General features: G+C 40.4%; 1 protein-coding gene across 1 annotated transcript in view; it reads right to left on the bottom strand.

Annotated features, from left to right (window-relative positions):
• HYDIN (HYDIN axonemal central pair apparatus protein) overlaps positions 1-14,853 on the bottom strand; it is a 431,283-nt gene that overhangs the window by 202,776 nt on the left and 213,654 nt on the right. The window contains exons 17-19 of the mRNA XM_089902455.1: positions 14,683-14,818; positions 11,647-11,811; positions 10,112-10,264 (exon numbers count right to left, since the gene is read on the bottom strand). Coding sequence (XP_089758581.1) covers positions 10,112-10,264; positions 11,647-11,811; positions 14,683-14,818 — 454 coding nt within the window. The remainder of the gene's footprint in view (positions 1-10,111; positions 10,265-11,646; positions 11,812-14,682; positions 14,819-14,853) is intronic.

Genomic DNA, 14,853 nt, shown 5'->3' with positions numbered 1-14,853 from the left:
CTTAATTTCCCCATTTGTGGGGAAAAAAAAGTCTGAGAATTTTAAGGCCAGCAGACTTTGACTGTATGAGGGAGGCAGGTATCTGTAATTTACACAGCTCTTAAGTAATATGTACCAACAATTTTTTTAAATTTTTATTTTATATTGGAGCATAGTTGATTAACAATGTTGGGTTAGTTTCAGGTGTACAGCAAAGTGATTCAGTTATACATATACATGTATCTATTCTTTTTCAACAATCTTTTAAGGCTACAAGGAGGTATCTTCGAACAAGGACAATAATGTTCTTTCTGAAAGTCACTGCCTTCTCAAGACAGATTAAAAAATTTTAATTAAAAAATTTACAAAATTTAAAAAAAAATTTTTAAGATAAAAAATTTTTTAAAAAGACAGTGAAAAGTGTCATATCAAACACAAGTCATGATGAAAGTTAAATAAAAGGAAATAGGACTGCTCTGAGCACATAGGCATGATTTTCACAGTGCCAGGAAGCATCTGTACAAATACATGAATAAATAAGCCCCAAGGAGCTAAAGAATTAGAAAGCTAATGAACCTGAAATTTCTAAAGTAAGTTATTTGCTAATAAACCTTTTTTTAAACATCTTTATTGAGGTATAATTGCTTTACAATGGTGTGTTAGTTTCTGCTTTATAACAAAGTGAATCAGTTATACATATACATATAATAAACCTTTTTTTCTTTGATGTGGAAGAACACATATGGATTCATCAATAAAAATGTTTTATATTTTATAAGATGGCTTCACTGTCAAAAATTATAGAAACAAGTGAAGAGTAAGGAAAAAGGCAGCATTAGAGCTTCCATTTGACAGAGCACTGTACTACGTGGATCAGTTAAATTTGAAACCTCGGGGCCTCTCTGAGTGTGCCTTCTTTCTTTTTCTTTCTTACCTAAGAAAAATATAAAAGATCTTAAGATACAGTGTCATAAAAATTTAAGTCTTTTCATAAGCCATTTCACCTAGATCTTCTTGTCTGTCAACATTAATAATCAAAGTTACCATCTATTGAATGCTGAGTGCGTATTTTTTACCAGGCACTTTCTACATAGATTATCATGTTTAATCTTCCAGATGCCATTATTAGTTCCATTTAAAGAGAAGGAACCAAAGGCTCTGAAAGATTAAATAACGTGCCCAGAATTACTGCACGCACAGTTAAGGCTTGATTCCAGATCTGTTTGAATACAGTACCTACACTGTCGATAGTACAGAATACTACTTCAGCACTGACACACTCAACCACTCTTTGTTGAGCGACTACCATATGTAAGATAACTGTGCATGACACATGACCATGCCCACCCTCAGATAATGTTGTCCTCCCCTCCCAGACACACCCCAGTTTAATGTCCTAACATCTCAGAGGAGGATTTTTTTCTTCCAAAGCATGAAACAATGCTGCATACAACTTCATCGCAACTGACATTTTAAAAACTACCCCAAGTGTCACCCTATGGAGAGCTCTACTATGTTGTATATGCCTCTCCAGTCTCTTTCCTTTTACTTGAGACAGGGAAGATGAAATGTGACTAAGGAAGAATATGATCTGCTCCCTGATCAACATCATATAATACTGACGTATGTGTGTTGGGGATTTCATACCATTAATAAACTTTTACACCATGCATCTCTTCTTGTCTTTTATCATTACATAAAAGTGTTTATTTCATTTTGTACTAGCTTATTACTGAAGATGACTGTCTACTGTCAGTGCACAAACAGGCAGAATAAATTTTTTAGTTGATAATGACAATAATAGGCATCCCCTAAAAGTGACATGAGTTGGTGTCTTAGTCAATGTGGGCTGCTATAACAGAATACTATACTGGGTGGTTTATTAACAACAGAAATTCATTTCTCACAGTTCTGGTGGATGGCAGTCTGAGATCAGAGTGCCACCATGATCAGGTTCTGGCATAAGCGAGCTCTCTTCTGGGTTGCAGACAACCATTTTTCTCATTGTATCCTCACGTGATGGAGAGGGTGAGAAAGCTCTCTGGGGTCTCTTTTACGAGGGCACTAATCCCATTCATGAGGACTCTACCTTCATGACTTAATTACCTCCCAAAGGTCTCATCTCCTAATACCATCACTTGGGGGGTTAGGATTTCAATATATGAATTTGGAGGGCAGGGCACAAACATTTAGCCCATTGCAGCTGGGCTGCTGCTGCTGATGGTAATAGGGAAGAAGTTATAGATTTTTATGGAGGAGGGAAATTAGGACTTGAAAAAAAAAAGCACACTTGATCCATATGAAGGAAGTTTTGCCTTAATCTCCCTCTGTGGTGACAAGTATTAACTGTATGCCTGAATAATAATTAATTAACATAAACAATTTGCTAAAGCTAATTAAGAGCTGGAATAGGCAGAATGAAGATGGAAAGGTTTACAAAGCATGCAGGAAACCAAGACATTTTTCTTTCATTTTCTGGCTAGCTCTTTAGTGACAAGGAAATCAAATCTCCTTTCATTTTGGCTCTAGCTTATACTGGAACTAATCATATTCAATCAGTAGAGCTGTCGCTCTAAATTCAGGGAAGGTGCTGACCCATGATGTTACCTAACATTCAATCAGTAGCTTTCCTTCTCTCAGGGTGGTTTATAATCAATATGACCTACTGGAATCTGTCTTTTGAGTTTCGCATTTAGCTATGCCAAAGTAAAAGAGGTCTCAAGTGAGGGTGGGGGTGAGAGGCTTACAGCTCTCTGTCAAGTACAAACCCTTGCTTCTGGAAGTCTCTTGATATCACTGCCACTGGTATCCTCTTGTCACTGAATGAGTCACCTGGTATGGCTTAGGAAAAGCACAGTCCATTCTGGAATGGCTATGACTTTAATGTGGTGAAAGAAAAGATGCCCACCATGATAAACTAGAATGTTATTCTCTTCTTATTTCCTTATTACTGTGCATTTATTTTATAGATTTTTCACAATTAAGGCTAAGACATAAGAACTCTGCTCTCTCAGGCCAGCTGAAGATACATTTCATCATGCTTTTGTCAGTGCTCACCGATAATATATAAAGCACTATAAAAAGCAGTTAAGAGGACTGACAATAGATCAATGAGTTTAAGCTTTAAAGCATGTCTTTTACTCTAACACACAGATAAAAAGAGATAATGTTTTGAAAAATGAAAAGCCAGGCACAGTTGTTTCCATATCTTGGCAACTGGAAATAATGCTGCTGTGAACACCGGGGTGTGTGTATTTTTTTGAATTAGTGTTTGTGTTTTTTTTCAGAGATATACCCAGGAGTGGAATTGCTGGGTCACATGGTAGTTCTATTTTTAGATTTTTAAAAAAACTTCCATATTGTTTTCCACAGTGGCTGCACCAGTTTACAGTCTCACCAACAGTGTACAAGGGTTCCCTTTTCTCCACATCCTTGCCAGCATTTGTTATTTGGGACTTTTTGATGATAGCAATTCTGACAGGTGTGAGGTGATAACTCATTGTGGTTTTGATTTGGATTTTCCTGATGATTAGCGATGTTGAGCATCTTTTCATGTGCCTGTTGGCCATCTGCATTTCCTCTTTGGAAAAACGTCTATTCAGTTCTTCTGCCCATTTTTTAATTGTGCTTTTTTTTTGATGTTGAGTTGTATGAGATGTTTATATATGTTGGATATTAATCTCTTATCAATCCTACCATTTGCAAATATTTTCTCCCATTCAGTAGGTTGTCTTTTTGATTTGATGCTGGTTTCCAGGCACAGTTGTACTCAAAAACAAGGTAAACATCATATGGGCCAGAAGTGGAAGAGAAACAATAACCTTCTAGTAAAGGAAGCTCAAGGGAGAAAACTGGAAACCAAAAAGAGCTTCCAGGAAGTAAAGGATAAGGGTCAAGGTCCCAAGCTAACAGAGATTCCTTGTATTTGAAAGAAGGCTAAACAAAGCTGTGATGTTCCTGAGGCTACAGTCTACACACAGGCTTGTGCCAGTGGTGGTGGACATTATGGTGGTGAAACAGAGACTGTCATGTAGATAGGCTCCAGGCCAAGCCACTGCCCAGTGTGATGACTGAATCTACATCCCCATGGAAAAAAGGCTCAGCACTTGACTCTGGACTAGTGATTTGCTCAGGGTGAAGACAATGGAAAAAATGCTAGACAGGGAGATAAGAGCACTGAGAATGAGAGAAAAAATACCCCACACCTGATTAACTTATCATTTAAAATTCCAAATGCAACCTCAAACAACTGGTTAATGAATTCATTCTTGAGCATCAATAGAGCTAAATGAAATTGATTAGAAAATGTGCCGAGACCCTTGTAGAGGTTCAGGATACGATAATATATATAAAACAAGGATTATGAAACAAAAACATGAAGATATGAATCGAGAATTGTAGATATGAATAACCAATTATAAATCTTGGAATTGAAAAGTACAGTCACCGAAATTAAATTTAAAAAGTAAGGATTCCCAGGTGGTGCAGCGGTTAAGAATCCAGCTGCCAATGCAGGGGACATGGGTTCAAGACCTGGTCTGGGAAGATCCCACATGCCGCGGCGCAACTAAGTCCATGCACCACAACTACTGAGACTGCGCTCTAGAGCCCGCGAACCACAACTACTGAACCCACGTGCTGCAGCTACTGAAGCCCGCACGTCCTAGAGTCCGTGCTCTGCAACAAGAGAAGCCACCACAATGAGAAGCCCGCACACCGCAATGAAGAGCAGCCCCCACTCTCCACAACTAGAGAAAGCCCACGTGCAGCAATGAAGACTCAACGCAGCATAAATAAATAAATGTATTAAAAAAAACTATATAAAAAAAGTAAGTAGATAAGATAAACTTGATTTGCCAAAAGCAAAAAGAGAATTTGGAAACTGGAACATACCACTGAGGAGGCACCACAGAGAGATGAAGAGATGGATGAAGAGATGAAAGATATGGATGGAAATAAAATTAAGCTTGTAGAATTGCACAGAAACGTGTGTGTGTGTGTGTGTGTGTGTGTGTGTGTGTGCGTGTGCATATATGTGTATTGTTTTCCTCAGAGTAGAAAATAGAAGGACTGGTAGAGAAGAAACATTTGAAGAGATGATGGCAAAAAACTTTCCAGTATTTAAGGGTCAAATCTTCAGATACAGTAAAGAGAAATTTAAGAAAATAAAAATGAAAACACAGTCTTAAAAGCAACTAGTGAGAAAGACAAATTACCAATAAAGGAATAATAATCAGACTAACAGCAGAATTTTATCAGCAACAATTGATGCCAGAGATCAATGTACAAAGGAAAAAAAACCTTGTTAAATAGATTCTTATACTCAGCTAAACTAGCATGCAAGACTGAAGGTGAAATCAAGATATAGTCAAATATACATAAACTATGAAACCCCTAGCATAGAACTTAAAGGGATATAATTCACCAAGAAGAAATACAAACCAAGAAGGAAGCAGAGAGATACAAGAAATAAAAGAAGAATAAAGAGAAATTCACGAACGATTTTGATAACTAGTGAGTAGTTACTGAATGACAAAATTCAGCAACTTTGTGGAAAGAAGAGAAGATCCAAAATTCTACACAATAATTACAAATGACAGGTGTGAAGAAAGGTTAAGAGATAATAAATGTGTGATAGGGTCCTTGTCTTATTCTTGAGGAGGACCAAGATACTGATTTCTTTCATTATTGTTAGAAAAAGATAACATTTATTTGTTAGGGTTAATAACAAATAAAATAAATAAATAAAATCTATAGCCTCCGAACGAGTATGGGAAAAATGTACATAAGATAGCAGTGGTTGGAGGGGGGCTTGGAGAAAATTTATCAATCCAGTACAAAGCAGAAAAGGAGAAAACTAAAGAAGAAAACAGTATAGTATATAGGAAAGACATGGTAGAAGTAAGTCCATATATTTCAATAATCACAATAAATTTTAAAAGGTTAGTCTTGGTACGGTTGATTGAATAATAGCCCTCCAAAGATGTCCATATCCTAATCCCTGATATCTGTGAATATGTTGTTTTACATGTCAAAAGGAACTTTCAGATACGATTAAGGATCTTGAGACGAAGAGATCATCTTGGATTATTGGTGTGGTCCCAATGTAACCACAAAGTTCCTTATAAGAAGGAGGCAAGAGGGTCACAGTCAGAGAAGAAGTAAGAATGCAAACAGAGGTCAGAGAGCAAAGATGTTATGCTGCTGATGGCTTTGAAGGTGCAGGAAGGAGCCATGAGCCAAGGTACGCAGGTGGCCTCCAAAGCTGGCAAAGGCAAGGAAGTAGATTCTCCTCCAGAGTCTCAAAAAGGCACACAGCCTTACAGACACATTTTAGACTACCGACCTTCAGAACTGTAAGATAACAAATTTGTTACAGGAGCAATGGAAAACTAATGTACTCATCAATTAAAAGACAGAGTCTATCATTAGCGTTTAAAAAATTCAGTCATGTGGTGTTTTAAGAGAGTCTAAACAAATCAGCACACAAAACAAACCAATACATACCAAAAAATCCTGAAAATTAGGGAATGAAAAAGATATATCATGCAAATGCTAGCTAAAAGAAAGGTGACGTAGCATTATCTCTATCAGGCAAAATAGAATTTAAGTCAAAAAGCATGAATAGGGGCTAAAATGGACAACGTACTATGAAAAAAGGAATAATATATTGTGATATATAAGTCATGAATTTATATACACCTACCAACATAGCTTTTAAATATATGGAGTGAAAGTTGACATAATTACAAGGAGAAATGGAAAAGTGGGAGATTTTGATAAAATTATATCAGAAACTATTATATCATACAAATAATTAAGGCAGTAAAATATTTGAACAATACAATACATAAGCTTGATTTAATACAAACATGTGTCAGGAATTCAAAGCAGAGACCCTTGTCACTTGAAGGAGACAGGCATATAAATAAGTAAATATAAAAAGGGGGATCCCTACTTACACAAGAAAATAACCCAATGGCTTAGGATCAGAAGGAGATGTGAAAGCCTGATGATTCCCTTGATGCCACATCACTGTGTATTTCTACGGCAAATGACCAAAAAAATGTTTAAAAAGAACTGCTTGAATGAGACATCAGAATTACTGCTTCCTGGATCCTGGAAACTCTATAAAGACCTAACTGCAAGGGGCTCTCTTGCAGATCACAGGGGCAAAGGACGCTGTGAAAATGTTTTAGTGCCAGCTGAAACCCAAGGTGTCACTGACACCTGTATGCAAGTTCTCCAGTTAACGGTACACCTGAGGTTGAATTAGAGCCAAGAGTAAATGAAAAAGAATTCCAAATGCTTCCAAACAAGTGCTGAGCAATGCACTTGCTCCACCTAGCAAGGGGCACCCATGCAAAGAAGGCATCTATCTTCCAGCCCAGGGCTGAGGTCCCAGTGGCCAGGGACCACATCCTCGCCCTCATTTCTGCTGTCATCCCGACAGGAGCACCATGTGCACAAGCAGAGCCCACACACTCTTGCCAAAAGGGTCTTTCTATGGTCTGCTCTCACATTCTGATATTTTTTACCCCACGCAAACCAGAGGTGACTTACTCTATTGTTTGGAGTCCTTCACCTTAATCCAAGTAAGTTGGCCCATTCAAAACCTCAAGGGGAGGCTGATATTTCAAACATTCCAAAGCAAAGCATGACAGACGGCTGGCAGTGGGTGCCGCATCTGGGAAGGGTGGACTTTTTGACTGGCAGTCAAAAGAGGGGAGAGAATGATCCCTCCTTTTAGGGCACCCAGCAGAAAAGAGAAGAACTTCCAGACATGGATTTGTAGTGATAACATAAGAAATGAAGACTGTGCCCTTGGCCCTACTTATTTCTGAGTGAGCAAGAAGTTAAATGCAATAATTATCTGACCACGACTTATGGGGGCACTGAGCGCTGGGGTTAAGGAACAAACAGCTATTAACTGAAACTCTCCTAATGTTTAGTGATTTCTGTAAGGATGAATCTGTAGATTCAGTATGGTATATCAAGTTGAAATTTAATAAATGGTATTTCAATTTCTTTCTCCACTGTAGTTAATTTCTAAGTTAGTGTAATTCAATTTCTATATTAACACACATAGTATTTACTAGGAAATCCATCAAAAATCCCAGCCGAAATATGAAAGGAGTTTAATTTTCACCTATGAGAAACACAGTTGAAACGACTTTTATGCTATAAAGGTAATCAAATCAATAAACGTCAGTTTTCCAAGAGGAGACTGAGGGAAGAACATCACACTTTTGTCGCCTTGGAACTGGAGCTTGCTGTTTTAAGATGATATTAAACAATCAAAAAAGATGGAATCATGAAAACCTTTATGGAAAAGAAAAAGTCCCATTTTAACAACCATATGGGTCATTCAATATATACACTATATTAGTAAAAAACAACAGATCCTTGATGTGCTTTTGTTTCTTAAAATGTACCAAAAGTTGCCACAAATTGTGAAATCTGGAGATATCTGAAAATGAAAGGGGAGGCAGTGAGGAAGGGAATCCTTGCTGTATTTGTATGTAAGCATTCTTGTGGTTTCTGCCCATCTCCTTCCTCTGTAATCCACTGGGACCCTCTCATGCCCCCTCTCATCAACTCAGACAGGTTGGCTGACTCCTCCTACCCACTGTGAACTCTGCACATACAAAACTGGACCGGAAGCCACATTTCCTAGGCAATACCCCGTGCTTCCGCCAAACACACCAACTGCGACTCATTGGATAAAGACTAGAGAAGGTGTCCTTTTCTGTAGGATTTTTCTTTCAACATTATTCATTATACAAGATCAACAAGGCACTAGATCAAGAGTGGGCTTCTGTCTGAATCGCATGTTCAAAAGAGCAGTGACTGTACCAGAAATCACTATCTTTACAAGGAGTAATGACAAATGATAATATAATAATAATGATAATGATAAATGGCTCCTAGTTGGGACCAATGACTCTGAGGAGCCATTACAAGTCGATAGAAAACTATGATCCTATTCCCTCTGATATTTTATAAAATTAACAATAATTGATTTTTCCGAAATATCTGACACAGTGGCACAGTGGTTGAGAATCTGCCTGCCAATGCAGGGGACACGGGTTCGAGCCCTGGTCTGGGAGGATCCCACATGCCGCGGAGCACCTAGGCCCGTGAGCCACAACTACTGAGCCTGCGCGTCTGGAGCCTGTGCTCCGCAACAAGAGAGGCCGCGACAGTGAGAGGCCCGCGCACCACGATGAAGAGTGGCCCCCGCTCGCCACAACTAGAGAAAGCCCTCGCACAGAAACGAAGACCCAACACAGCCAAAAACAAACAAATAAATAAATTAAATTAAAAAAAAAAAATCTGACAAATGCTGAAACCAAAGGTCAGCACTCATTCAAATGTCAATTAATTTGGAAATAGGAGAAAGGCTATACTATTTTAAATTTTAAATTTAGAAAACTTCTTCTAAAATCAAGAATAGTTTCAATTACTGAATTAGAAATTCCTAAATTCTGCAAAAATTGGTATCTCTGTTTTAAAAATTAGCTTATAGAAGACTAGTGGATCTAAGTGTCATTATAAAATACACAGAAGTAAGATAGACTCATTTCTAGAACCAATTTATATCTATTTTTCTATCTATCTTTGTTTTGCTGTGTTCTTTAATTTCTACTTTTGGAAACTACCATCTTGTTGTATTTCCTACATCCTTAAAAACTACATTAAAATATTGCCAGAAGGAAGAGAGAATAAAAATAGAATAAGCATACTAACAAGTCTGTAGCCAAATGGCTTCAAATTAAATACAAGGAAGCATTTCCAGTTATAGAGACATTTAAAAAGTGTTTTCTGGAAGTGCGGGGCTGAGCTCAGGAACAGTTCAGTAAGGAGATCTCTGAAGCATCTCCCTGAACTGGGATTATAGTCAATACATTGGCTTGTTTACCAAACTACATGTATATTGTGTTTCTAAATCAACAAAAAGATTATAATAAAGAGGAAGTGGGGATGAGAATAACATAGTTCAATGCAGTTGAACCATTTAAATCTCTGCTTCTGGTGATCATTTTCAAAGGCATGTTGCCAAAATAAGGCCACTGCCTATTAACATATAGGCAGAGCTGTGTTTTCAGTGACAGTTCCACAATCTACTCACCATGCATGCCTTGAATAATGCGGGGATTAAGGACTGGTTAGACAGGTTGAGAATCCTGAGGGAGTCCTTCAGGACGTAGATATTGCCAAAATCAACCTGAGTGGGATGTACGTAGATAACTGGGCCTTCTCCAATGCTCCTTAAGTGACATACCTGCGTTCCATGTAAGAGAAAGAACACCGGAATGGCTGAAAATGGCTGGCCTTTAAAATCAAATTAAAACAGAAGATTTTAAGCATCCCTTTATAAAAAGCAGGGACATAAAAGGGTGCTTATTAGAACTGACATCCCTTCTCCCTGGTACTCTGCAGTCAAAGGTCACAGGGATGGCCATGCTGATCAGACCTGGAATTCCTCCCTTAAAAGAATGATCCACTTCCCTGGGTCAGTCCAGAGCCGTGCACCCAAGGGGAAACCAGAATAATGGTCCTTGATATGCCACCCAGCACTACAGCCTCAAAAACACGTAGAGGTTAAGGACCAGCACTTCAGAGCTGGACGTGGCTGGCTGCTGTTGTATTAGCAACACGATAGGGCCATCCACTGAGCAAAGTTGTGCAGGCTGGGGACTGAAACCCACCTTGCTCTCCTCCCCTTGCCCTGTGCCCTCGGCCAGGCACTGTGTCTGCCCAAGGAAGGGGGTCTTTCTCTTTCATAAAGTGCTTCCTGCTCAGCAAGCTACCCTCTCATGTGCTGCATCTGTGCAGGGCAGGCACACTGTTGGCTAGAAGGGTACCTGGACTGTGGCACCTTTCAGTTGGCCTGCCTTAGTGATGTTGCTTTATAAGTCAGGTGGCTTACCTATGGCATCTTATATGGAAGACATAAAAGCAAAATCTGGGTATGTTATGCTCTCTGAGCAATCAGAATCACTCCAGACAAATGTATGTTGACATCACCCAGCTTCCAAGTAAACCCGATGTCTAGGAATTCACAGTCTGTTGGGCAACTTCCTTCAAGATTCAAGATTCATCCTTCGATTCAGCTCAAGCAGCAGAGAGATTTCCATGTCTCTCTCTTCCCAGGCTTGGAGAAAGACTAAGACTTTCAGTAGGCTAATTTGGGATATAAGTCCAATTATAGAATATGTTATAGCATATAGTTGTATATATATCCAATAACCTACAGGAAAAGATCTGGTGAGCAGTGAGTAAAACCAATCTCAGAGCCCACATGTAGCAAGCTAGGGATACCCAGCTTTGTACTAGGAACAACTGAGGAGGGTGTTAAACATACAGATGTGCTGGTCCTCTTCCCTCAGAGATTCTGATTTAATAGGTCTGGAGAGGGGTCAAGTGTGTCTCTGTGTGTGAGAAAAATCAATTGCTATAAAGCACCACTTTTAGATGTAACCACAAACAGATTCCCGAAGTAACAGCCCTGGTATTTTACCACTGCAGAGTGAAAATGAAAAACTCTAGAACTACCAACAACTAGAGGATATGCAAATATGTTGAGTGCCTTACATACGAAGGCTGGAATGTCCGGCAAGAAGTATGGCAATTATAACTACAATTCTGAAAATTGGCTCTCACCATAGGGGGGTCCTGGCTCCCGAAGCTCGAGATGTACACTGTGGACCTGTACTCCCCAAGGACTTGGGTCTCCAGGGCCAGAGGTATGTGAACGGTGCTGTTGGGGGGGATGACCCCACAGGGGGTGGGACTAGACAGCAACACAGCTGGTGCATCCTGATATACCTGGTGGGACAGAGAAGCCAGAAGGATAAGCAAGCCCCAGGCTCAGTATGAAATCAACAGCACGTTAGATCATTTTGAAACAAGCGTTGTCCTGAGTCTGTGGAGGGCTTTTAGAATTGAATCATCATTAAAGCAAGTGAATGGAGATGAGCACCCCAACTCAGCCAGAAGGAACTTTGGCTAAGTGAGGGGTGCATAAGGCCCCAAATGCAAAGTGTGCAACCCAGCAAAGTGCAGAAATCATCCACAATGTGAGTTAGTTCAGGGCAACAGCTTCCCATGGCCAAATTTCTTAAAACTGGCCTTCCACACCTTCATGCTTTATTCCCCATCCACTTCACCCCTTTGCGCTTCATTGGTAGAGGCCACTGGCATTTCCTGAACACATGACACTGTTTCCACCTCCAACCCTTTGCACTCGTGGTTCCTCTTCCTGGAATGCCCACACCCTCTGACCTGCCTGCACACTCATCCTTATACCCCCAGGGATGCCCAGTGCCCCAGAGTCTGGGCGCTTGCTCTGTCCTCAGGGAGCATCTTGCCGTCCCTTTCCTCACCATGCACTATCAACGCGTCCATCTTCTCCAAGGACTGGAAACTTCTTAGGGCACGACCTGGGTCTCTCCTCAATATGTGCCCACTTTCTGGCCCAAAATACATGCTCAATACACGTTTGTTTGTTTTTGGTTTGTTTTTTAATATTTATTTATTTGGCTGTGCCGGGTCTTAGTTGTGGCATGCAGGATCTTTTTAGTTGTGGCATGCAGGATCTAGTTCCTGACCAGGGATCTAACCCAGGCCCCCTGCATTGGGAGCACAGAGTCTTAACCACTGGACCACCAGGGAAGCGCCAGTACATGTTTTTTAAATGGGGAAACAGGTGAATGAATGAAGGAATGTTGTCCACTGTTTACGAACATACGTTCCTAAGAACCCTGTTCTGAAGCATATTACTAAGCATTTATGCAACAACAACAACAAATAAAACTTTAAAAATCCCATGGTCGAATAAGTTTGAGTAACTGGGAAACACTTCTCAGAGCGTCGGCTCCTGGAGGGAAGGACAGAGGTGCCGGTTTCACTAGTCTGGGACACCCCATGGTCTTTCCGCACCTGGTCTGGTCCAGCTTGGCCTAATCTAACTCAGCCTCCCTCAGCAGCAGTGCTCCGCCCGGCCTTCCTGGACCCCGAGGCCAAAGGAAAATCAGTAATACTGATTCCACCTTTATCTAACATTTTGATATCTTACTTATCATGGATTTTTTGTATTAGTTTTGATTTCTTCAAGTGTAGCATGAAAACATTATCATAGATTATCTTGATTACAGAGTGTTTTGGCTCTCCCCTAAATTTTGTGCTTGAGGCAAGTGCCTCACCCTTTTCCCAGCCCAGCTGTGCACAAACAGCTTCCCTATCACCCTGGGTGACTCAGGCTCTGCTCTGAGTTCTTGAGGTGACCGTGCATTCTGCAGGGCGAGCCTGTTCGGCTGTTGAACACTTGAGAGTTAGAAAAGTTGTCTCCTGTCACCCCCATTCTTGGCTTCTGGTTTTGTCTGAGAGACACCCACAGAATGACTCGAATTCCCTTTTTTACACAGTAGACCTTTGACTAGTGGGAACTATTTCATCCCAGCTAATTCTCGGTTCCAGATTAGACTTTGTGCTTGCTCCTCATATGACTTGGATTTCCAGATGACAGAGACTGACATTCTCGTTACTCCAAACAGAATTCTTTTTTTTTTTTTTTAAGTTGCCATTAAAAAATACCCTGTCAAGATCTGAAGACAACATTCCAGCACTGCTTTGATGTATGGCTCTCTCCTTCCTTTAGCTGTGGAACTCTGTGTTTCTCCGATGCAGCCCAAACCTGCCTTGGTTCTGTGGCCTCAACACCAGTCTTTTGGAAGGCCAATGGCACTATCCATTGCTCCATGGAGTCACCTCACTGGTCTTTTAACTTATTTTGAACTTACAGCCAAATGAAACCCCCATTTGATTTTTTGTATTTATTTTTATTAGAGTACTACTTACAGAAATGAATTTTAAACCCAAATTCATCCTTGGTAAAGTGCCCCTCATTAGTCACCTTTCATTACTCTAGTCTATACAGATCTTTTTGAATCTTTTTTCCATCTATGTTTCATGGCTTAGTCTCCCACCTAGGTAGGTGTAATGGCATGTGGGCAGATCCATTTCATAAAGCATTAAGAAACAGTTCCTCCTTTCTCCTTCCTATATTATCTCTAGCCTTCCGGTCAAACAAGTTCATTTATAAATATTGCATTACCATATCTTAGTGATTCTGTTCAAGTCACAGCCATAGACATAAATGAAAACTTCTAGCTCTGCCTCATTTCCCATGCATGGTTAATGCACAGGCAATAATTTGCCATGTTGCCCTGATTGACCCTTTCTCCTCTTTATAGAAGGCAATTTCCCTGGGAAATTAACAACTGTTTCCACCTGCAGCTGCTCACTCATACAGGTGGCAATCCAGCTATAGCTTTATAACCCCATCTCCAGGTTATCCCACGGTTACAAATTAGAATTACACACAGTCATGTGCTCAGGAATATGGCTCTTTCAAAGGTCTTCTCGTTCTCACTGAAGGAATCCAACTGAAGAAAAATCAACACTGAAAAGGGATAGAGGGGCTCCCCTGATGGCGCAGTGGTTAAGAGTCCGCCTGCCGATGCAGGGGACATGGGTTTGTGCCCCGGTCCGGGAAGATCCCACATGCCGCGGAGCGGCTGGGCCCGTGAGCCATGGCCGCTGAGCCTGCGCGTCCGGAGCCTGGGCTCCGCAACGGGAGAGGCCACCAACAGTGAGAGGCCCGTGTACGGCCCAAAAAAAAAAGATAGAGTAACTCACCTGAGGCAGGACCTGATAGCATCCTGGGAGGTTGTTATGATTGACAAGCTGGATCGTTTTCTCATATGGATACTTCAGGAAGCAGCGCCCAAAGTTCACCTCTGTATTAACCACGTGGAGAGTAGGTACAATACACCTGCTCGAAGGAAGGAGTCCATTAAAGAATTCAAA

The sequence above is a fragment of the Delphinapterus leucas genome, chromosome 20 (assembly GCF_059928025.1).
Source record: "Delphinapterus leucas isolate spDelLeu-1000000601 "Yukka" chromosome 20, BTC_Dleu_Yukka2, whole genome shotgun sequence".
In the NCBI taxonomy this organism is placed as follows: domain Eukaryota; kingdom Metazoa; phylum Chordata; class Mammalia; order Artiodactyla; family Monodontidae; genus Delphinapterus; species Delphinapterus leucas.
Note: the sequence above shows the minus strand (reverse complement) of the source record. Positions and strands in the feature narration are given on the sequence as shown.